The 25,510-nt window shown below is 42.7% G+C and overlaps 1 protein-coding gene across 5 annotated transcripts in view; it reads left to right on the top strand.

The window, feature by feature from the left end:
• The window catches only part of MCF2L2 (MCF.2 cell line derived transforming sequence-like 2), a 152,917-nt gene that overhangs the window by 20,136 nt on the left and 107,271 nt on the right, over positions 1-25,510 (top strand). For 2 of the 5 annotated variants that reach the window (XM_077184086.1, XM_077184087.1), the window contains exons 1-3: positions 107-798; positions 15,425-15,508; positions 23,181-23,295. In XM_077184086.1, coding sequence (XP_077040201.1) covers positions 657-798; positions 15,425-15,508; positions 23,181-23,295 — 341 coding nt within the window. In that variant the 5' untranslated portion in view covers positions 107-656. Of the gene's footprint in view, positions 1-104; positions 799-15,424; positions 15,509-23,180; positions 23,296-25,510 lie in introns of those variants that run through there. The other 3 variants (XM_077184088.1, XM_077184089.1, XM_054639104.2) reach the window with 3 other exon arrangements.

The following is a 25,510-nucleotide window of genomic DNA, read 5'->3' on the forward strand; positions in this document are numbered from 1 at the left end:
ACTCTGTTCATTTCGATTATCAGATCTTATGAGCAGGGACTGTGCACAGCAGCAGAGGGCTTTTCTGTACAGTTGCAGCCTCCCAGTGCCACTGCCAGACGTGTGAGTAATTGGTTGAGCAGCTCTGCAGAGCAGTCTCCTTGCACCGTCCAAGCTGAAATGCAGAAGTAAAAAAATTCGTTCTCAGAGATGAAGACTCATAAAATCATAAGCCTGAAAGGAAAAAAAATCATGAAGAAAACCCTTTTCTCAAAGAAGAATTCTTTGTGAACATATCTGGCATGCTCATTAAGAGTCGTTCTGTGATCTTGCAATGTGCTTCTGGGATCTTCTCTCTTCATTGTTGCTTATAAGACAGCTTTAAATTAATGATAAGGAAGCCATTCAGGGCATGGGCTGCGCTGAGGTTCACAGCTTTCATTCTGAATGAGAGATTAAAGTAAACTGATATTGAAGGCAAGGAGGGAGAAACAAACACAGTCAGTAAGCCTATAAAAGTCTTAGCCAATTGCAATGGTGAACATCCTGCTGGCGAGGGTGACCTTGAATGAACTAAGTGGGATAAAGTCACCAGGCTGGACTGACAGCTGAAGAATCAGGCTGGATTCCAGCAAACAGAGAGCAGATTCCTGACAGGAGTCTCCTGAGCTGTGGCAATGGCTTCTCGGTGTCGGAAATGTGGACAACAGGTCCTCAGGAATCTGCCTTTCACTGCTGTCCGGATAACAGAAGGTGAAATGAAATCTTACCATGATTTTATAGGAGGATGCGTTAGGCTGGAGCGCATGGCAAAGAAAGGTATGTGTAGCATCTTTAAACAAAATAGCATCTTCTCCTAGTGGTAATTGCATTGCATCCCCAGGCAATTTGCAAAAAGAGATTATATTCTTAATGCTTTCTCTGAGGAGTCAGTGATAATTAAAGGCAACTGGCTGGATTTGGGTATCACCTCAGGTGTGACTGCAGTGTTTGACTTGGCTGTATATTTCTGGGATATTTGCAGTGATTTGACCTAAAGGAGTTAAAATGAATGTTAGACTAGTTCTGAATAAATGTTTATTTCATTCGAGTGTAAGACACTGAGTTTTCTGTATATGTCAGGAGTAGGTATCTGTTGTGCATGGAAAATATTTCTTAAAAATAAATGTAAAGAGCTGGAACAGTGGGTGTCATGACCCAGCTGACCCTGTCACCCTGTGCTCCTGAATTACTACGTAGAAGGTCAATATCTTCCTCTCTGTAAAGATTTTGGTTTCACTGTATTTGGAAAGTAGCACAACAGAGTTTTTTGTGCTCTGTGTGAGTCAGCCCAGGTACAGGGCAGTATTCCACTCTCAGGGGGCTGCTAGTATAAGGTACTGGTACCTAGCAATTTGTGCTAACTGCATGCTAACTCTGAAGTGGAGTGATGCAGTTGAAATCTAGGCTGTTGACTGTCTATTCACATATCAAGATTGCTGAATCATAGAACACTTTTTCTCCGTGTCATTGAGAGGAAGATTTTTCAAAGAGCCCCCCTTCATTTTCCCTGTTAACTTGAATAAATACTTTGTAAACCTCATATCCAGAAATTTACAAGGCATTCACTAGTGCATGATGAAGACTCCCAAAAGCATGCAATATGACTTGGAAGTTAAATTGTTTATTATGATTTAATTAGCTCTTCAGCAAAGAGAGTTGCATTTGATCTGGTAAATCGAGAATATTCTGTAGAAAAAGGTGGCTCAGAAGCAGGGTATTGGCTGCAGCCACTGCTCACACACTGGGCTTTGCAGATGCTTTCTTTAACAGGACTGTAATGCATGCACAATGTCAGGGTTTGAAAAGTGCAAAGCCAGTCCATTGTACCTCTGCTTCTATGGGCGATCCATCCATGCTGATCTTTGGGCTCAGTGCCTACCTATGCATTGTTGTATTTGGCTGACCTTTCAGTAACGTGATGTTTCCAGTTGCACTCTTTGTACTGAGGCATTCCGAGTTCAGCGCGGCAGGGCAGAAATGTCTGGTATCCAGTAAAAGACAGTGGATTCATTGAAGTTCCTTCCTGAATGTTTGATCAGGTTGCTTATGGCTTTGTGGGCCTGTGGACCTGCTGGAGGCAGAGCTCAGGCATCTGCTGCTCTTTTTCTTCCTGTAGTAGAGACGGGAAGAGACTGGTAAGGGCTTTGCCATGGTTACTGTTCCCAGGGAAACACCTTCTCTGCCTCTCATGCTGAGAGACTACCTGGCATAGTATTATGGGTGGAAATCCCTTGGAAAATAATTTTTTGCTAGGAAACAGAGAGCATGTCAGATCAGCCTGAGCCTGTTGTCATTTTGTGAGGCAGAAAACATATTCTCTGCTTTAGTATTAAATTCTTCCAGCAAAGCTGCCACAGGGGCAGAAGTTCAGTTATTGCTGAGGACAAGGTGCCTTCACCTGCAGGTATTGGAGCTATGTGAGTTGTGAGAACACACTGGGGCAGCTCTGTGTGTGCTGACACAGAAGGGGAGCTAAGGAGCTGGCAAGGTGGCACAGGAGTTCATAAAAACATTGTGTGGGTTGTTTTCTCCTGCTCTGAACTGACTCTGACCTTGTGTTCATTGTGAGGTTTTTTTTTGGCCTGTGTTTTCTTATCTGTAAAGTAGGAATGAGAATTAGCTGCCTCCATAAAAAGTGGATCCTGATGATGTAGCTGTGACTAGTTCATATTACTACTTTGATGACTAGACCAGTTTCCCTTAGTTGTCTGTACTGCATAAATGGAGAGGCAAAAAGATTATCTGTCCCAGAGAACTTGGATTCTGTCTGCCCCACCTAGTCCTACAAGCAAAGACTCATTGACTGCCTTTTTCTCAGGCTGGCTTTCTCTGAGCCTAGTGGCAATGCAGGATCCCTGGGCCATGTTCTGGCTTACCATCATTTTAGAGGAAGTACCCTTTCTGCAGTGTAAAGGTTGAGCTGGAGTGTTGCTAAGGTCCAATTGGCTGATGTTTACTCAGTACTTCAAGCACTCCAAAATATGGAGCAATTTTCACCTTGTCCATCCCCAGGACACACACACAGACCATGCCTGTGGAGCCTTTTGAATATTCTGTTGCAATTTTATCTTGTGTATTAGATATCATAATGGGAAGATATGGAAGGCATGCAGGTAACTACAGCAAAAATAGAGGCCACATGCTTGCAGTGGCCTCCAGGTTACCTGCCTTTTATCAGCAGTACCCCACAGTATGCAGTGTTGTGCCAAGCCATTCCAGTTCCTGTGTTCCACTTCCAGTCTGATCTTCCACATTCCTGGACCATGCAAGTTTCAAGGCTTTCTTTCAATCAATGTGATTTGTTCTGATAAATGGTTAGAGGTGTGGTAGTAGGCTTCTGTTCAGGTAAAGGGATAAAGATAGTGAATGGTCACAAAAAGAAGTGCTGCTGTGAGGGGCCAGCTGAAGGGCAGTTTCCTTATGGGCACATAATGCCTGCTGAGAGCTTCACAGCCCTGGCTCCCTGTAACAGGCTATATGAGCTGCCTACAGGGCCCTCTGGGGTCTGATGTACAAATGGTGCTATTTTGAATGCCACTATGTGACCTTGAGACTGGGAGCTGCAGCTCCAAGGTGCTGGTTATAGCACAGCATGAGAACCAAAGGGAAGGAGACCCCAGAAAGCCAGGCAGAGATGTGGCAGGGACCCCAGTCCAGGGCTGATCATTGTTGGAGTGCCCTCAGTTCCTCACAAAACAGATACTGAAGCTGAAGCAAAGCACAGCCTCTTGCCATGAAATGCATCATTCTTGCACAGTGGCTCACATGTCTTTTCAGCACAGACCTGACTATTTATGTCACCCTGGTGCTGGTGAACTCCTTTAATGCTTGAGGACACCTCTTGCCAAACTGGCCCCTTTGTCCCCAAATGCTCCTAGTTAGCCTGTCTTGTTGTGATGCTCAAGTCCTCAAGGGGATCATGTACCCACGGGGCTGTTACATGGATGAATGATCCTGTGCTGGCTATGACTGTCTCTGCATGCTGTGGAGCTTGGGGCTGCAAGGGGATTTTATATTTTTAGGGGAATAAATGTGTGTTTTTCATCTGCACTCAAGGCTGGTGGCTGCTTAAATCAGAGTAGTGAATCTGCAGACACTAAGGGATATGCAGTTTATTACTGAGGCTTTTCAGGATTTTGCTGTTACTGCAAAACCAGGCAGGAGGCTCCTTGCCAGTAGGATGGGGACCTGTCTGTTGTGCTAGCAGTGTTTCTGCTTTTGTCCTCTGTAGGACAGAGGAATGCTGCAGTTTTGTCTGTCCAGCAGTGATGGGAGGTTGTACTCAGTCCTGCTGCTGTGTCTCTGTTACTGCTGGACTTGAAAACCAATTCTTCAGATCCATCTGTTCAGGGAGGAAAAGGGACTCAAGTACTGGAGTGGTTAAGGAATTATGGTGCTATCTCTGGAAGGAAATCCCATCTGAAATGAATTGGGACTGAAATTTGTTGGACTTTTTGGAGCTTCTCCAACTTTAGTAGTAAAATAAATGAGAAATGCTTTCCTTTTTCAAATGAATGACCTTTCCACAAAAGTGCTGGTTACTGGAGAAAGTGGCTACTTCATGTGAAGACCAAAATCTGAAGTGTAAGTGGAAGGTATTTCTAAATCCCTTGAGACTCAGTCACAGTGGCTCCATGTGTATTGCTCAAAATTGTTCTGGTTCTACCTGCATTCAGTATTTCTTCTTCTCTTTAGGAAAAAATGCTACCTAGGGGACCTGGGATAACTTTTTTCAGCTGGCTCTCATTGCATATAGAATAGCTGAAATAAAATATTCTGTTTTCCACAGAGGTTTTTCTGAGAAAAGACAATTATCTTAGATGCTTGTGTTTCTTTTCACCTGTTCCCATTCATATGCAGCGTGCTCTGCTGTGGTGGAGAAATACTAACACCCTGTTTACCTTATCAGAAAAGTCCAGACAATTATGAGACAAATAGTGAAGGCACAGCTTGATTTTCATTTAAAAGAATTCTGAGAGAGATGTAGTACTGCAAAGATCAAGAGAACAAATTCTCAGAGGGCAAGTTAGAGCAGAGGCCTTGTGGGTATTTATGTTTTTCCCTTTCTCCCATGATACCGGAACAAGAAACAACTCAGCAAAATGGAAAAGCATTAAACATGGATAGACAGATTGCTATAATTGGCAATGTTTGGTTAACTTGTGGGACTTATTACCACAATATAATAGCCCAGTTTGCTTTTCTTTATTACCTAAATTGTAGTGTAAACTGCCTGGGGAGAAGATTTCAGGGGAGAATGGTGCGGAGTGTGCTGGGAGGTTGGAGAGTGCCTGTGCAGAGCTCTCAGCCTGGTTATGCCCACAGAGCTTATTCTCCAAATTCAGCCAGTTCTGCTGCTTCACGCCTCACTTAAAGACCCAATTCTGCTGTGCTAATGTATTGATTTTTTAAATACAAATTGTACTGCAGCTTTATTACCTGAATCTTGCTATGGATTAGCCTGACCAGTGACTTTTCTAAGACATGGACTTTGCTTCTTCACCACATTATCTACTAGAGATACTCAGGATCAAGTATAAAGTAATGATAAATAAATGCTTGGTTGGAGCAGCCCAGCTATATATGAATATTTGGACTATGCCAAGTGTCTTGTTGCACAAATTTCTGATCCTATTAGTTAATTCCATTTTTCAAGGGGAAAAAAAAATCCTCCAGGCTCTTACAACAGACAAGAATTATTGACCAAGCTTTTTTTTTTTTTCCCACCATTTTCTAAGCTGGAATATCCCAGCATCTTTATTTTGCACAGAGTCAATGCCTTATTTATATTCAGAACCTGTGCCTATGAGTCATTATGCTGGGGATTGCTCAGTTTAGGCTACTTGTCTAAACTCCTGAGTCATACCTTGAGACAGTGTATGACAGTGTATGCTTCTGGGGATGCCTCTGAGGAGGTCTACAGGAGTGCAGACTTGATTTTTAAATTGGGATACTGTAAATTAGTAAGGTCATCATTTGCTAGCATTGGGAAAAGCTGAGGTGAAATGGGAAGGGGTAAAGGGAAACTGTGTTCCATTTTCCCTTGACTTTACCCCTAGGCTCAAGAACTGACATCTGTCAGAGAATGGATGAAAGGAGGGGAAACTTAAATTTTCAAGTCAAAAGCACAATAAAAATCAGTGGCCTGTAAGTCAAAGTGGGAGCTGTAAAACACAATCCAGTTTCTTTGTGTTAGGCCTTCTCTAGAGGAAGCAGTAGATTTGCAGTTGCCTGAAGTCTTTAACATAAGATTAAAGAGCTTTCTAAAATGCTAGTTTAATCCAATTGCCATGAACATCTTGTGTGTTCAACAAGTCAAACACAATGAACCTAGTGGTCCTCTTTGGACCTGCAGTGAAAGAATCTGGGAAGATGATCTCTGAGTTAGAGGCACTTGGGTATGAGCCATTCCTTGTCTTGCTTTTTGAGGCCCACACCCACAGATATGAGCACATGAACGTGTGGAGACAGATGCTGACATGGTGCAAGTTATTTCAATGAAACTGAGATGTACTGTAGCCAGAGAGGATGATGTGCTTGAATATTATTATTTTTTAAGTAAACTTAAATGTGTAATACAGTTGCTTCCCAGTAACAAAAACTGAAATGTCAGTATTACCCTATTCTATGGGCTGGTGAGACAATATTTGGATAGTACAAAATATTGTTCTGCTGAGAGAGGCACAACTAAGCCTTTTCAGCTTGGCAAAGCCATTTTGCCAATGCACACTGAAATTACCTGTACTAATTACCCAAATGAAAAAATGTCTGACGTGTAAATTTAGCTTATGAAACTTAAAGTACTGCCCAAGGAGAATGCACTGGCCTGAGGAATTTCTTGGTGCCACTTCCATGGTGAGTTCATTGCTCTCCTTATATCCTGAATCCACATTAGATTAGTAATTTCCGTTCACTTGCAGAGTAGTATTTCATCCTCTAACTAACTGGGTCTGCTACTTCTGGAGCATCTCTACACACAGGGTTAAAGTGCTTTTCAGACTGTAATCATCTGGCACATTGATCAGCCACTGGGTCCGATGTGACACTTGTCCCTCTGTGCTCCCGGGCAGGAAGGTTAGGGATGGTGCCAGGAGGGGGCCGTGAGCTACCCCACACCTGGCTGGGGACCAGCTGTGCACAGGCTCTGCTGCTGTCTGGGCTGCCCCGGGGCTGGGCTGGGCTCAGTGGCCAGCAGGGCTGTGGTCTGTTCATTCTGCACAAGCAGAGGGGAGGGGAAGCTCCCAGGAGAGCAAAACATGTCTGGAATGAGAGACAGATCTTGTACATTGGTTACATATGGACATTTATACTGGTACAGGCAGCAGAGTAACATTGCACACCCACTGCAGCTGGTGAATTCACTTGTCTGGCAAGCTGGGAAAGGAAGTGCAGTGTAAAATCCATGCATCTTGCCACTCTCCTTCTGTACCTTTATCCACCAAGTAGCGTCTGTCTGTAAAGCTGCAGGTGTCATAAGCTCTCAGGTGTATCTTGTACCAAGCATGGTGATGTTCTGCTTAAATCTGGCATTTATTTGTAACTACATAGAAAACCCTGTTAGTTTTCTCATGCTATACTATAAGCATTGTCATAGTTTGTGTTGGTTAGCTGATGGGAGAAGGATGGTAATCCTGGGTGTATTAACCTTAAGAGAGATCCACTGTCCAGTAGCCTGTCTGTAGAAACAACTTTGGTCTGCTCCTCAATTTACTGCTGGGGAAAACTGAGATTGACTGGATTCCTATCCCTGTGCCTCAATTTCCCTATCTATAGAATGAATGACACTTGTCTTTTTGGAGCCTGAAGACACAGAACAAACAAGGTATTACCATTTTGCATCACACATCCTAGGGGACAGCTACTGTAGCCTGGGTGAAGAGTGACTTGTATCTAAAGTTACTGAGCTGTGGGGGGTTGTGGCAGTAAAGGGACAGTAAATTTTATGAGTTAACCTAATGTTAATGTTGCTTCCCAGTATTGCTTCAGACTGCTGTAGGTGTGATGTCACCTTCTTCAAGCCACATGTGTACTCCTTTCATGCACTGAAAAGTTGTGTTCTGAAGTATTCATTGAACTAAATATGTCAAAATGATTACTCCCCTGTTCAAAACCTGAGGTCATGTTTCCTACCAAATTCTTAGGTCTCGTGCAGTCTTCTCCCTTGTCTTTAAATAACAGCGCTGTGTTCTGATGTGTGGGTGTGCCTTCGGGATAGTGCTCGAGACAGCAATTCACAGCAGCACTGCTGGTTTCCCTTGGCCCTGAATACCCTACTATTTAAAGTTATTTTAATGAAAGCCCTTTCCATGCCTCACTCTGAGCAAGTCAATCTGTTTTGTTGTCTTTTGGGCTGTACTTTTATTGTTTGTGCCAGGCTGTGAAAGCCACCGAAGTGTCCCTTTGGAGGGGCCCGAGTGAAGAGCTGTCCGAGCAGGGAGAGGCGGCTGTACCTGAGCAGGGTTAAACCTGGCCCTGGCGCAGTCAGAGCTCTCTGCTGTGCTTTGCCCTGCAGCTGTTCCGAAGCACTTTGTGCAGACTCCTCCAGCAGAGGCTCAGCCCTTGGGTGCAGCCTTGGTTGGATCCAGGATTACTCGCAGGGAGTGCGGCCTCTCTCCATCCCTCCCTCCCTCCCTCCCTGCCTGCCTGCCTGCCCTGTGCCTCGGTGAGCTCATTGCCACGGCGGGACTGCAGGAGCCGCGCTGCCTCACCGGGGAGGGATCGTGAGTGGCTGCAGGGGATGCAGGGGAGCCATCGCTCCTTGCCCTGTCTTTCTGTGGCTTTTTGCTGGGCTTCTGAGCTGGGCTGCTGGTGACAGCTTGGAGAAGGCTGCAGGAGGGTGGCTGGGAGCTGTCCCGGGCAGAGGTGGGCTGTGAGCAGTGCTTGGCCCGGAGATGCTGCACTCGGTGCTGCTGGCAGCAGAGGTGCCTGCTGTGGCTCACTGTTTGTCTCCAATACAGTAACCAGGGAAATATTTTTTAACTAACTGGCCTCTGTTCAGCAGTGAGCAAGCAACCAGCCCTTCAGCTCCTGAGCTCAGAAATTATGTGAATAGGCTCTGAAATTATTTTGCTGGATGCAATAGTTCAGGGCAGAGCCAGTGGCTAGAATTGTTCTAAGATACAGTTTCAGCTATGGAACTGTCTCCTGGAAAGCTCTGGGAGAATGGAATGGAGTCTGCCGTACAGCCTGCTGTATCTCTTGATTAGCTCAGTGTCCAGGCATTGTAGTGAGCATATTTTAGCTTTGCAGTTTGCCACATGTGGGTTTTGTTATTCACGATGGTTTCTAACATGACATTATGGAAATGTTCTTTTTTTCTATTCTCTGAGCAGGAATTTGTGTTCTAGCAATCCAGCATTGTTGTGAAGGACAGATTTTGGGAAGAAGATGAATTAACTTTTCTCTGGCAAAAATCAGAAACTATCAAGAAGTTTTTACTACTGAGGCACTAGGCAAGAGGCTGTCCCATGCCGCTATAAATCTGGATTTATTTCTTGAATGCTGAGATTAGACCTTTGCCTTTAATGCCTTTTATTAGGGAAGTTTCAGTTTTGTGGATAGTAGGATGTAGCATCACCCCACCAGGGGGTGGTCTGTGAAATCAAGCAATATCTTGCTGAGCAGATGATGTGGTATGGTGTGTTTCTTTAGATCTTTTCTGATTATGGATAATTCATAGTGCAGAGTGAAGATTTGTTAATAATTTTTTATCTATCTCTTACGATTTTACAGCAGTATTATAGGAAGTGTCTTCATAATAGGCTAGGATATGAATTGAACTGAACAGTGGAGAGTGCTTTGAGAATTTTATATTAGTTTGTAAATTTAGCTTTTATGGGGATTATTAATGGAGAATTCCTAGATGTGTGCACAAATGTATGGTGTGTTCTGACAGTAAATAGTCATTGAAATCCTTGAAGTGTGACTATAAGTATAAATTTGTACACACCAATGTATTTTTACAGAATGTACCAACAGTAAATTAAAATGACAGTTCACCTATGCAGAAGAAAGCTTTTAATTTTTTTGCTATTTACCAATCAAATTTAAGACTTCTTTAAAAACAAACAAAAAACCCTCCTTCAAACCTTTTTGAAGAAGTGGTTAAATGGCAAAAGCAGCAAAATCTGTTTCTTCATCCAAGGAAATGTATTCCAAAATATTTTGACATTGGCTTAGACAGCTGACATCATGCCTAGAGGGTGCATTTCCATTTGGGAGGGCAAGATTTCAGTTTTATATATGAACAGCTCTACTTTCTTCCCCTTATAAGTCAACCACAGTAGACTCCTAATGTGTACTGTGCCTGCCTGTAAAAACAGCTTACTAAAGTCTGTGACCGCTCCTGGAGCACAGGAAAACACAGCCTCTAAACAGGTCTTTTCAATCTGTGACCTCTCCACTTTATAATTTTATGTTAAAATGAGCATCAAATTTAGTAAATGAGATTAATTGAAAAGTGCAGTGAACCAAAGAATTTGAACGGTTTTCCCTGAAAGACTTAAAATCAGCAGAAATATGTGCCTGTAGAGCCAGGCTCAGGTAAAGCTGTACCTCCATCATTAAGCTGCATAGAATGCCTTGGAAATACCAATCATGACTCAGTGTGATGTCAGGAGAAAAGTTCAGAGCACATCTGCTGTGTGACAGAAAATCACATCAGGCACCAGTTCAGCTTCTGCCCAGGTAGACACTGGGACTCACAGGTTTTTGAGCTCTTCAGAGAAAGGTGCATTTCTAACCTTTCATGGAGATTGGGAAAATTTGCAAGGCAATTCCTTCCACACCATGGCCTCAATCTGTCCCCTTCTCAAGGGACTGGAACATGCTGGCAGTGCATCACTCAAGACAGGATCTTGCTCCTAACCTTGCTTCTCCAGATTTCTACTATCTAAGTGTACACAAAACTGGGTTGCTGTTGCAACTAAAAATCCACCAACTTAAAAAGATACTTCCAAACATGACCAAGTGTTACTTAAATATTTTGGAAAGATCCAGTCTTTGGTTCAGTCTTTGGGAGATGGCTACCAAACTCTGCTATGAAACTTGGCTTTAATGAGAAGAGAAATTGCTTTTAAACAAATACTCTTTGTAGGTTTTACAGTTGTGCTTGGTGAAAAATTGCTCTGAGAGAAAAGTTGATACCAGCCACCTACACTTCATTTTGGCTTTTGCTCTAAGCTGACCTAAGTGGGATTCTCTCCTGGAAGGGTAGTCCTGGCTTTGCCACCCCCAACCCCTCCTATGCATTACCAGCACTTGTACCCTTCAAGCAACTTTGCAGAGAGCTAACCCAGATCAGAAGCAATCACTAAGGAAATGATGCTTCACCTTATTTACAATAATGTTATTCCTGGCTTAGTTTTCAGTTGACTCAACATGGGTTAGCAAAAAAAGAGGTGGCAGGAATGTGCAGAAGAATAAGAGAAAGGATGAGATTTCCCTTCTGTTTATAGCTAGATTTTTAGTTCCTCTTTAGAACAATCTGTAGCACAGCATCTTGTATCAGTAACTGACCTCACTGTTTGTCTGCCTGGGCTGAGGGAATAAACAAACCTTTTCAGAAAGTAAACAAGGGCCATGAATGGTGAGAAAGAAAAATAAATAGAAATTTTAAAAAAGGATTCCAAACTAAGAGATTCTTTCTCTGATGTAATAACCTTGAAGTTCTTTTTGACCTTCAGAAAGGGAAATGTTTTGCTTAAGGACTTGAACCGGGAATTCTGGTGGGACAGAATATTTTCAAATCCTTTAGCCTGCTTAAACCTTATCAGTCAAATGTGCAAATTTGTTTCCTTAGTGTGTTTAATTCTTGAAATCTAACTTAGCTCTGCTGGACTTGGCTGTTATTTGTGGCAAGCAAAGCAGACTCAGGACCTGGGAGAAGTTCTGGACTGTAGGAATTCTGCCACTTTCAAACTTTGGATTTGCCTTTTGGTACTTTCTAAGGAGCATAAGAACACATAATGTAAGATGGGCTTTCACGTTTTTAAAATGAAATATCTGACCAAGAAATATCTGGCCTGATGCTTAATCCTGTCTGACCCTTTTCCATCATATCAGCAGTCTGATTTTTCTCAAAAAAATTATGAAAACTCTGAGCATAACTTTTGACAGAGCTTGCACAAAGTAGAAGTAGGCTGATGTACTCTACTATTTTAGAAAAGATTGTCTTTCACTGTCAGCTATCTTCTTTCACTGTGAATTACATATTAGGCTGTCATTAAGAAGACATGAACTTTGCTCTGGAAATTTGTAGCCCATTATTCCAAGAGCAGTGGCTTCACATGGGGGATTGAAGCCATCCTCTCCTGCAGTCAGCAGAAGGCCAGGCAGTTGTAGCCTCCAGCCACTTAAAAACAAAGAAGCCCCAGTGTCCTGGTGTGGCTGATGGCCTTTAGTTGTCCTTGGTGGAGCAACAGGCACTGCTGTGTTAATCTGCTGGTGCAGCCCAGTTCCTCACTCCAGCAGGTCACCTTTCCAGTGCTGTTGGAAACAATTAGTTGCCATTAGCATGTAAACTAGTTTGTGTCTGCTCAGAGAAGAAAGGAAAGAACAAGAGGATATTCTTTGTTGGTTTTAAGCATCTGCTGTTGGTGTAGCTCCTCCAGACCTGCTGTGGGAGCACACAGAGCTGGATGAGACACAGAATAAGTGTGTTTTTGCAAGCCCAAGCAGGTTGCATTGTTGAATGAGGAATTATGAAGCATAACTGAATGGCTTTCCCCTTGAGGATCAGATAGCACAGTTGCAGTGAGCCTCCCTGGAGAGCTAGGAAGGAGGAGAAGCTGTGCCAGACAGATGGCTGTAGTAATTGCTTTTCTTTTCCTCCCCCTTGGTAGAAAACCTTGGGAAGCAAAACTGTAAGGCCTAATTCTTCTGCATTTAAACTGGCCTCTGCTAAGAATTTAATTCATAATAATTTAAGAGGACAACCAAGAGTAGATGAACTGACTTGTTTCTTTTATTTTTTTCCTCCTTTATCACATCCTTATTAATATTTAAATTGTCCTGACAAATTCAATTAATTCAAGTAATGAAGGACTGTATGGTATAGATAAATGTTCATCTTTGATGACCTGTGTGGGGGATTGGCATTGTTTCATGTAACACCAAACAATTAAATTTTTCTTTTTGAAATTTCAGAGGCAAAGAATAACTACTGCCTTTAAAAAAAAAAAAAAAAAAAAAGGTGAAGACCACAAGAGCAATCACACAGAAGGTGGGAAATGTCTGAGTCAAGTTTCCCAAAATAAATATCTTGCAGACACTTGGCTGGTGTATGTTTTGATAAGATCTTGAGTTGCATGCCTATACAAATACAGATTTTATCAGAGGACAGGACTGCTCTGCAGCTTTTCAGCTTCCTGAAACCTTCCCCTTGACCTCATGTAGTGTTAAAATGTGCCTATCATCAATACGTTTTTCTGAAGTGTCTATGAATCTGTAGCTGTCAGCTCAATACCAGCTCATGTCACCCTGAAGAAGGGGTTTCTCAGCTGGAATATCAGTCCCACAGAAAAATGGTACCTTACTTCTATCCAGGAGAGTGAGCAGCACTTCCTGCTGCCTTCTGGCTTGCAGTTCAGACCAGAGAGGCTTCAGAGCTTCCTGGGATAAAGCTAGTGGAAGATATAAATGATTAATGCTCACTGGTGCAAGGCAAATGTCAAAGCTTTGAAACAAACCCAGACTTGTGTCTTTTTGTTTGCTTATAAGATTTTTTTCAAGCTTTTCTTCTAGTCAAAGATTAAAAACTTCCTCCAGCAGCCCCAGGTAATCAATCATGTTTCCAAGGACTGGGACTTCTACTGCAAGGTCCGTGCTGTGATGGTATTACAAATTCTTCCATGTTGGGGAGTAAATACCTTTAAGTACTGTCCTAGAGGAAGTGCAAATGGGACCTTCAGTGCTGTGGCTACAGATGCTGACATTTCATAGCCACATGATCTGATTTGCCCATTGGGCTCGTGAGGCACCTTCCCTTGTTTTCTCAGATTTTCTGTCTCCTGCTAGTTTCTTTTGCTGCAATTGCTTTGCCCAGCATGTCAGTGTATGAACTGTACTGACTTATTGGATGTGTGATTCCCAGTCGCCAAATGTGTTTTGTACCACCTTTCTCATCATCTGAACATCTCCTGAGTGTGGCTTTTACAGCAATCCCATGAGGTTTGTCTTGCCCAGGCAGGGGATTTGATAAGAACTAACTGGCACTCTGCAGTTCTTGTTTCTTTTGCTTCATTTTATCCTTACATCACAAAAACCTTCTAAATAAAAAGGATATTTAGAAACCAGAAACCAAGCTATGTTTAGAGCAAGCTAATAAAGCTAAATAGGGGTTGGGTGGGTGGTGGAATTTCTGTTCTGCTCAAGACTGGTTAATATTAATGATGTCTTCACATTGGCAAACATCAAACACAAATTTAACTACTGGCAGGTTTGTTACCCTGGAGGGCTGGGCAAGTCTCTGAGAGGTCTGTGGTCCATCTGGACCCAGCCTCCTTCCCTCCACCTGCTGTCTGGGTACTTAGAGGTGATCTGTACAACACCAGGACTGGTTGTTCTGTACAGTGGCTAAAGGAGTGGTTCCAATAGGTGTGGATAAACCTTGATCCTGCCAGTTAAGTTGGCAGATATTTTTTGTAAAATGTTGCTGCTTTAGACTGGCGTGAAGAGTGGGGGAAGTAACTGGGTGCACCTGTTACAAAAAGAGATCAAATTAGCTTCATGTGAAACTATAATTGCTTTTCACTCCATAGATCACACACAAAAATTGAGGTCATTTTTTGCTCAGCTGCTTGCCAAGTTACTTTTTAACTTTTTAGTGTTTAAACTAACAGGCTTAGTTAAAATAACAGGCTTTGTTTTCATGAGAAGAAAGTCTCACAGCCCCTTATTTCCTCCTTTTACTATGTATTTGCTTGTAGCGGAAAAAGCATCGGGAAAGGAAACTGTTGTGGATTGGCTGGCTACACAAAGTCCTCCAGCAGAGCTCGGGGAGTTCAGGGTGGAACAGGGCCATGTACGTGGAGTAGACTTCACTGCTTCAAAGACTGAAAAACTGCTGTAGTGGGAGGCCAAATGCAGTGACTTAATATGGAACCTGAAGTGGTTAGGAGCAGCTGTCAGCTTGAGCAAGCCTGTGGCAAGCTCTGGCAAATCCACTGGAGCTGGTTTATGAAAAGCTCTCTCTGAAATCACAAGGCAATAGATGAAGTTAATAGGCTGAAGAGGAGACTCTGTAAGTACCATAATCTTTACCACAATAGTCATATAATAGCTCAGGCAATAGTCTGGCTAGGCTTTGAGTGTCATCTTTGTTTTGCTGGTTTTTTTAAAGGAGGAAAAACTTGTCATTGAGGCTTTATGAACTCACGGAAGATTTCTGTTTTCCCTTGCACAGATGAAATCATGCAGCAGGAGATACGGCCGCTGGTAGCAGTGGATATAATAGAGCAGCTCCACAGGCAATTTGCAATCTTGTCAGGTAAGAAGTTGCTGGTAATGACACTCTGTGATTCTCTTGGAGACATACTGAAATGTGTCATGCTGTCTGTCACCCTTCAGCTCTGTACAGGAGTTGCAATAGTATTTTCATATTGCTCCTGAGAAATGCTACAGTCACATATTCATGGTGTATGGAATGGAAAAGTGCCAGGCTGTTGTACTTGCTTTTTTAGGGCAAGTTAATTTTCCATGTTCTCCACAATGGGCTGGGAGGAACCTATTTAGAGGGCAAGAAATTAAACAAAACTTTTACTACATATCTTTGCACAATGTCCAAGCATCTTGTTTGTGGGAAAAGATTTTGGTCTATCAGAGATCTATTCATGACCTCCCCCTTCTTCCTCATTTGCCTTTGTTTTAGAAATGATTCATTGCTAAAATGTAAGGTTCTAATCTTTAAAAGATATGATTATTACATAGTCCTTTGTTTGCCTGAAATTTGCAATCACACAAAGTGACGCAGTTCCTTCCCCAAAGAAAGAGCTGATACCGAAATATTTGGCAAATTATTTAATTCATTCTTTTGGATACTGTAGATGATAAAATCTTATCTAGGTCCTAAAACAGTCTCTGCTTTGACTGCATGGCCTCTGGCAACTCCTTTTGTCTCTTTTTCTGTCTGTTCTGCAAATAAGACAATTCAGAATTTGCTTATCATGTTCCTCACAGAAACAGTGAAGTATCATGATTTTGCACAAAATGCTGAGGTTATAAGAAGGTCCTCTTGGAAAGCCTGTCCCTCTTGGTGGGTATAGAGTGCAGAGAGTGCACCAGCGCAGCTCTGGAAATGGTCAGCTTGGCAGGCCCTATTCTGGCTGTGCCTTTGCATTTTAAAATACATTCCAAGTTGCCAAAATAAATCCAAATCTAGTTTACACAGAATTCTTTATGAGGCTCTGAGTATTAAAACTTGATTTTGGAGGCTTGCAGGTAGGATCTTGTGGCAGTTTCCTAAGCTCAATGACTAAAGGGTTTGCACTAGGCAGAAGGTATTGACTGAGCAGAGGGGGAACCAACTGCCTTCTCATCTGCAGTAAAACATATTGGGGTCCCACCTTCCCAGAATTCCTGATGAACACAACCCTCTGGGCAGGACAGGGTCTGTAACTGCATTAAATTGCTCAAACGCTTTTCATCCCACTGTTGTGCTCAGTGCAGGGTAAGTAGGAATTGTTGAGAACTGAGTGCCTCATGTGCAATTGCCTACCCAGTAAAATGTGGAGGATTGCTATTTTTGAACTCTATTACCTTGCAACATTTGGGACCAATAGCAAAAGCTGAATACAGCATGTAATGAGCAACTTATGGAAAGTGGTTTACTAAACAGGAAGAAAAAACCCATTTCCAGTATCAGCTAGAACATTAAACAAGGAATAAAAATGTCAAGGGTAGACACAAAAAAAGAATTTCATATTTCTTTATGGACTCATAATTTCAGCAGTGCCTGTATTCTCACCTGCTATTTTAGCAAATTCAACCCTTCACATTTATCTAATTCTTTTATTCTTGGAAGTGATGAGAAAGGTGTTTAAATGAGGCTGTTCAAATGTGAGCAGCTTAAAGACTTGAAAAATAACTCTTCATAGAAGGCAAGGTTGAGGGGCTTGTTTGTTAGGAATCAGCAAATAACTGGTTCATCCACATAGAAGTACTAATAACAAATAGCAAAGGAGAGTGAGAAGGTGTCTTTCATGCTCCCATCTACTTAAATAACAAATCTCATTTTAAGAATTTTCAGGCTTGTCCAAAATCTCCTCAGTACAGTCCAGAAACAGTATCCCACTATGAAACAGGGCAGTGTAGTTCATAGTTTCTAAGTTGATTTCAGTCTGAAGTTTACAGATAAATTTGGAAATCTGGGTGCCTCCACTCCAAAATCCCCATGGTAGTATGTGAAGAAGTTAAGGAAGGCTTAGAAGCCCCTTTGGCCCAGTCTCTTATTCTGTTGGTGACCTCTGGTGAGTCATAGGTAAAACATAGCAGGAATCTTCCTTACTCTCTCTATTGCCTCCTGCAAAGAGAACTTTAGGTGCAAGCCAGACATTACTATACTTTTCAAAAATGCATTTCGCTAAATAATGTAACTTTCTTTTTCCTTTAGCAAAAGATTGGGTTTTTTCATGCAATGAAGACAAAACTGGGCACTCTTCTGCCTCATTTCACTTATTAAAGTAATTCACATGTAAATGACCTCATTTGATTTAGATTTTTTTTCCAGATGGCTCTGTAGCTTTTCCTCAAACATGCTGTTAGCTGCTTTTCATTAGGTACCAGCAACCACAAATATTTTGGTGCTTCAGTGCTTGCCTACATGGTGGCTGAAAATTTGATACTTAGCCTATTTCCTGGTTTCCCATATTGAAATGTTGCAGCTCAGTAGCCACTGTCTGGAAAAAAAAACAACAAACCCTTCTGTTCTTTGGTGTCACCATCTTGGGCAGTAAAAGACAATTCCAATGTTTTTGTAGAGCGTTGTGCACATAAATTATGTTTCTCTGAACAACTTCCTAACAGGGGTATACACTGATTTATACTAGATGGGGTTATTTTTTTCAGTCTGGAGGCTGCAGCCCCCAGAGCACAGCCAGTCACCTCTTCCATGCCTGTGCAGAGCCCAGAGGATGTAGCACTAACTCTGGTTTGTGTTACTCCACAGCCTCTGGCTTTGTCAAGCTCTCCCGCTCAGTCCTGTTGACCCCAAATGCATTTGTCCAGTGATGATGGAAGTCAGTGGTCCACTGTTGTAAACTTTGTCATAAATGAGTATTTCTTTGGTTGATACCACCCTTTTAGTAACAGCTGGCAGCTGAGACAGATGCAGTGAACTCACAATGTTTCCTTGCAGGAAAGCAGAAAAGAAAGGGGAAAATGATTGAATCAAAGGCTCTTTGTTTTCTCTGGACATGACTCATTAGAAACACTTCTCTCCACTATTGCTGTGTGCAAACTTCTTAAGAGGATCTGGTTGTCTTGTGGTCTCTGAGCAGATGGTAGGAATTATATAGCAAGTCTGATGAGTTGGGTGTTTGATTGTGTCAGGGTCTAGTAATAATTAATGTATTACCTGCTAACAGCCTCCTGTTTGTCCTGGTCCTCCACCTACCAGACTACTCAAGACCTTACTCCATGCCAAGAACAGGGAAACTCTCCAAAGCCTTCCCTGGTCCACTGAGGTCATGGAAAAGGCTGCAGTGTAATGTGGCAGTGTCCTTAATCATGTAATTTTACTTTGGTCATCTCTTTTCCCATGTGCTGATTTAGCCCTGCTTAGCTTGTGAGATCTGGTAGGAGTACTGGTTCTTGTGGTTAAATTCTAGCTTTGATATCACTACTGCCTCTTTCCTTTCCCTGAAAACCAAACTCCCAATTAATGGACTACAGCTGTGACAGCATAGGAGTGCTTAGCGAGGTTTGTGTGTTTCCTGGAGCTGTTGAGGGAACTAGATCACAAAGTTGAGTAGTACTGAAAGCCTGGTTATTCTAACACACCAGTTATTACTCAAGAATAAAGAACCACTAGTAAAATACTTTTTCTATCTGTCCTGCTGTACCAATCTACCATTCCTTCCCCCCCCCCCACTTTTTATCTGCAGCTTCACAACCTGTTCTTATCTGTAATTACTCTGTCAAAGAGCCCAATCTGCCATTTGCAGCAATAATGGATCATGTTGCTAAATCACGACTTTATTAGGCAAACTGTCACGAAATATATTAGCAGAGAGAATCATTTTCTTTGTGTTCTGCTCCTGTTAACAGCCTTCAGTGGATGGGAGAGTATATCTGAAAATGGTAACTGACTCAGAAGCCAGTTTATTTAATTTGCAAAGCCTGGAGGGTATTTGGCCATCTGCTTCCTGTTTAAACTGAGCCTTTTGGAAAACCTGGCCTGACCTTGCCAAAAGGACAGTTTGGATCTTTTATAAAAATTAAGACCCAGGAAACTTGATTTAATGAGAAATTCATCATTCACAACTCTTTATCAATATGGAAAACCAAAACAACAGAGCTTGGAAAAAGCAAGACTTGACCAAAGCAGTGAAACTTAGCCAAGATCTCATTAGACTTTTTGGCTGTCTGACCCAGGAGATGAACTGTAGTCAGGGCTGGGCTGTGATGACTCAGGGAGCTCTCTGCATGTGGGCAGGCCCAAGCAGTTAAGGCTGCACGTGTCAGCAGCATTGAGAGAACACTTTCCAATACCAACTGATGAGTTAGTGTCTGTGGCAGGCTGGGGAGGTGAGCTCTGGAAACTTGCAGACTAACTTTTGGAATTTCTCCTGACTATAGCCCCTTTGTTGGGCTGGTGCATTTCCTTTGTTTTGGTATTCTTTCCCAAGGGAGTCAGCATATTTGGTGATCCCTAGTTACAAGAGCTGCTGGCTATGGAATAGGACTTCAGTGAAGCCCCTTATTGTCTCAACCATGGATATTTTTTGTGCCTAGGTGGGAAGCATGGGAGGGCTGGAACTGAGGAGTGGGAGGTTGTTTAAGATCCTGATTGTGTTCAGGGCCTTGGCCTGCAGTTGTGGTTGCTTTCTGCTTTTACATCAGTCATTCCAACAAACAGATTCAGCTGTGAGAGCTCTCAGAATTCAGCACTCACACCTCATTTGTCAATCACACCCTTTACACTGCAAAGCAAAATTAAATTTTCTCAGCTGCCATAACCTTTTCTCCCCACCTATATTCCTTCCCCAAATACTTCAGCTGTTTTGTTTCCACAGCTGAATTCTGGCCCCATCTTCACTGCAGCAGCTATCCAGGCTGCATTGGCTGCTGGAAAGTCTGTCTAATAGGAGCAGCTATGAATGCTGCTCTGTGTCCTGGGACTTTGGGGATTGGCACACCTAAGAGTTAGTGAAGGTCCAATTACCATGGGTACCTTGTACAATCCTGATACAGCTTGTGTGCTCTCTCTTCTAAATTTCATAAAAGACGAATTCCATGTACTCAGTCCTTATGGCTATGGTGCTGACTGGAGACTGTCCCTGTTGGCTTTTAGTTTGTGCTGTCTGCTCTTTCAAGACACTGAATAGTATCTAGCTAAAGTATTTCAAGGACTGGAATAAATCTTGTGGCAACTCCCTAGAAAGAAAGGTTGATGGACGAGGAAAAAAGGGTTGCAGCTTGTCAATCCACATTCTGCAGAAATTTGCATACTGCAGCAATTCTTGGATTAGTGTCAGGGAAAAAGTGGCATTAACATTTAGATGTATGGAATTGCTCTCTTGTACTGAAGAGAGAGTTTTCCAGACACCCTTGGTATTTAAGGAGCTTCCCTTATATCCCTTATCCAAATGGCTATAGATAATTTTCCTATATAACTCAACTACTGCTTGAAGTTCAGATATGGGCAGGAAAAACCCATTTGTAACATATTTGTGGTATTTCTTGTCACTCAACACTTTACACATTTCTGCTCTCTTCTCATCATAGCACTTAACAATTTCTGAATACCAAACACCCTCAAACTTCCCCCTAATTTCCTGGTGTGGCAGGAACTGAAGGTTTCCTTGTTTATTTCCCTGTCTGAAATACAGCTCTGCTGAGCCATCTGAGGGTTCTGGTGTGGCTGCAGCAGGAAGTGTTGCCTTCACATTGGAGAATGAGATGGAGATCAGGAGCTGTAAAGGGCCTGTGGCTTAGTCAGAGGCAGGAGCTGCTGACTCTTAGTTGAACGTTCAGTCTGAGGCTGCTCCTAAGTGTCCTAGATTTGTTGCCAGTGGTGAAAGGAAGTCAGTGTTCAGTCTGCTTACATTCATTTTTTAGATGGCTTTTTATAGGAGAAGATCCCATGACAAAAATACACACCCACATACATAGAGTGCATCATCAGCCTGCCTCATCCAGCTCAGGGAAGAGCCCAGGGGAAGAAGAGCACATGTGTGAATGGAGATGCAGGAGATGAAATAAAAGGGACACAAAGAGATCCTCATGAGCAGATGCATTTGAAACTTGTAGTTTGAACAAATCTTGATTATAACTGCAGCTAAACTATCAAGTGTTAAAGTAGGGAATCCAGGGGAATCTCTACCTTATCCTCCAGTGGTAAATATTGCTGCTTTAAACCAAAATATTCCAAGTTACTACATCTTCCTCATTTGAAGTATATTCACATACTTGAAATATGTGAATGAGAAAGTTTGGTTCCCAGAAATCCTGTGAATGTTCACAAGATACCAAGTATGAAATTCCTTGGCATGCACTGGGCTCTGCACAAAGAAACAGCAGACAAATTTGGTATTAAATTTTCCTGGCTGTTACTGTTTGTGTCCAGAAGATGTCACTGAGAATCTCTAACAAACCAGGCTAACTGGGTACCTGCTGGTCTAGAGTGCAGCAGTCTGGGGAAAGCCTGACCAAACTTGCAAGACAGCATATTCCAGATCAGTGCTGACTGCAGACAGTGCAGCTGGAAGTCCAGCTGCCATGCATCAGCATTTGGCATCACCCCAAGGCCAGTGGGGAGGTCAATGTGGGGGCTGTGGCTCTGCTCAGCATTTGAAATCCAGTCCAGTGCAGTGTGAATAATGGCTTTCTTGCTTTCCCTCTTGGCTGAGACACTTTTGAGTCTCTGTAGGCCTGTTTTCTCCCTAGCTAGGTGAGTTTAGTGAATGATCTCACACAACTGAGTCATTTTCAGATGTAATCAAAGCAATAACCAACCTTCAGGAAGGAAAAGAGGGGCTAAAGGTAGTGTGCTGATACCTGATGTCAAGAAGAAAAAGGGTTTCCTTGTTCAAAATTCCTATTTTCTAGAGCTCTGAGTTTTACCTTGTGCAAACATTGTATTCCACATCATTCTAGCTCTCCATGGCCAGAAAGGATTTTAAATAATCCAACTGAGGCTGTGAGGATAGGGCAGAGGCAGGATCAGGACTAGCAAGGGACTGTCCACTCTACAGAGAAATAGCCAGGAATTACTGGAGCACCTCCTTGCTCTGCAATGACCACCAACAGAGCAGGAGAAACTGGTTTGTGGCATCAGCTGTGGTTATCAACAAGGAAAGGCAATGGTGGATGGGAGCAACCTGGAAACAGGGATTATTTATGGGGTTTTAGAGGGTGCTTTCAAGGAATGAGAATGGGCTTTTTTCCCCTGCTCCCATGCTCCTAATGGGATCATTTATTGGATATTTTCCTGAGGAAGGTAATTTACTGCCTCACAGCTTCCTCTTTACTAAAGAGAAGCCCAGAAACTGGCTGTCCCTTGGGCAAGAGTCCTCTGTGTGTGATGAATGACTCAGAAAACTGTGTCTGCAGCAGAAATACACTCAGTATTGGGTTGTTAGAGAATTCCTGAGCCTGGTCCAAAAAGTAGGTTTACATAAAAATTGCAGAGAAAGGAGAAAGACTCGGGGAAAATATCCTTAATACCCTATTTAAGGAGAACTAAGCAATAAGGTACCTGTAACAAAAGCTTTGTTTCATCGTGTTGCTTTATGTGCTGCTGCCCCCTCAGTCTGCTCTCAGCTTTGAGCCCAAGCTGGTGAGAAAACCCCTAATAACTTCTGTAAGATTGGAGCTGATGATGATTACTGGATGTGGGTGCTTTACAAGGAGAAATATGCCAGTGCTTCCCACTTGAGTACTGACCAGTCTGTACAAAGTCATAAAATCACCTTCTAAACTTTGACTTTTTTTTTTTGCAGGAGGAAGAGGGAAGGATGGGGCACCCATTATAACCTTTCCAGAATTTGCAGGATTCAGTGAGATACCTGATGATGATTTTCTGAATGTGGTCACTTATCTAACCAGCATTCCCAGGTGAGACTAAGCACAAATTTCTGTTGATTTCTTAGAGAGTTTTGCTTCCCCAATGGCTCACTGATTTTAGTGGTGCTACCAGGACATACCAGTGCCTCTGCATCTCTCCAGTCATTATGAAACTTCCCTATCTACTGGAGGCCGTAGGAATTGTGTCATGGAAGAGAGAGCTTCACAGAGGGCAGGTTGAACTGAATTGGAACAGGAATAGATCTGAAGAGCAGCAGCGAAGATGGCAGATCACAGGGAGCTAAGAGGGATTGTTTGTGAGAAGCCTCAGGGGCACTGGATGTAATGAGGGAAGGGCTGCTTCAGGAAGGAGCCATACTTCCACAGGCCCCATGACTGCTTTTTCTCTGAGTGCACCTTTCTATGCAGCTTTCCCTTTGCTGAGAAAGCAAGTGAGGTGCCTCACTGACAGGATTCTGGCAAGCACCCTGTGCTTTCAGGTACTTCATTTCTTTGGAGATTGCTCCACAGCCAGCATGTTTTCCTTGCTTTTTGCCTACAGCTTTATAAGGATAGCAAAACAAACTGACTTTCCCTGCTCTGAGGAAATGTGCTAAGGCCTGACTGCTGAATTATTTTTTGTTCATCTAAGAGAGCTTAATATTTTTTCAGTCCCCTGATCCTGTCTCTAGACCACGGCTGTTTGTACTAGTGAGAAGCACAGCCACGATTTATCATTTCCTGTGGTCTTCTGCAAAAAGGTGCTCAGAGGATCATAGCAGAAAACGTGCCTCCTTCAAGTTTGAGTGAGAAGTTTTACAGCTCCACCTACGTATTTGCCAACGTCGTGGCCAAAGAGTTGCCAAAGCAAGCTGAGAGAAACCACATACTGTGAACTTAACAGCTTCATTGTTTCACTCTGCTCTGTGGGACTTTTGTTCCACCAGGGGAAACTCTGTTTTGAGCATTTCCTTACTCCTTCAGGACTGGGAGGGTGACCAGCCCCAGGGTATATACAACAGCAGCAGTGGCTGAGAAAACCATAAAAGTAGTTTTTTAGTTCTTTGTACTTGGTATGCAGGGAGATGATTCCCAGTGATTTTGTCACATGCGGGGGACCAGCATGTTACATTGTCAACATGACAGACAGAAACCCTTTGAGCTTCTGCAGCCTGTGTGAAGCCCAAAAGCACAGATGCATTCAAAAGAAATTAGCCAAATTCATGAAGGATTGCTCCATCATTGTCAGCTGGACACAATGGCTCAAATACAAACCAGGCTGAAGAAATTAATTATTCCTTAATGCTGGGACTTGGGAGAATATATATAAAGAGAAATACTGTCCTTCTCATTTTCCTGCTGCCTTTGTCTCAGGAGCCACTATCTACCAACACTGGAGTCAGGGTGTTGAGTTAGATGGACCTTTGCTTTGACACAGTTTCAGTTCTCTTCTGTCTTTTCTTCCCCTGAGGAATCCCAGAGCCATGTGCAAAGAATGAAGAACTGAGTTTCAAAACTTTGTAAGTCAGGAGAGCTGTGATATACCTATTTTACAGATGTTGAGATATGTGTGAGTAATATCTCACTCTACAGACAGGATCACCAGAACTTGTGTTGAGTAAATGACTGCTCAGTTTGCTCTAAATGACCTGTTCAAGGTCAAGCTGGGGTTTCAAGGTGCATTTTCTGCATACCAGCACCTTGGTTGGCTCTTAGGTTCATCACAGACCACACTGAAGGGATGTGAATTTTCCAGGAAATTTATTGCACTTTATTGCAGTGCTTTTAGAAAGACTGCTTGCATTTTTTGAATCACCATTTGAAACTTGCCACTATCTCTGTAAATGGTGAGGGAGAAAGAAGTTAATTTAGAAGAAGAACCTGAGCAGCAGGCTTTGTGTGATTTATGACATAATTATATAGATTCAAACTCAATGAGGCCCAAGCTGTGGATCTGTTTGGGTGCAGCAGAGCTCTGTAAATCTGCAGTTGGCTGGTCCATGCACATAGTGTCTCTGTCATGTACCTCAGCAAGCAGTAAAGGGTGTGCATTGTTGCTTTTGCCAGCACTACTGTACTAGATAGGCCTGTGTGTAATATAACAGTATTCCCATGTAATATCCTGAATATTCCTGTGTGTGTAGTTTCACTGCTAATTGTCCACCTTTTACTTTAATTCTCAAGAAAGATGTGAGGGTATCCAACAAAGTGACTAAGAGCAGAGAACTGTCTTTAACTCTTCTGGAGTTACAAAGTTATGGCCATG

This window comes from Agelaius phoeniceus, chromosome 10 (assembly GCF_051311805.1).
Source record: "Agelaius phoeniceus isolate bAgePho1 chromosome 10, bAgePho1.hap1, whole genome shotgun sequence".
Classification (NCBI taxonomy): domain Eukaryota; kingdom Metazoa; phylum Chordata; class Aves; order Passeriformes; family Icteridae; genus Agelaius; species Agelaius phoeniceus.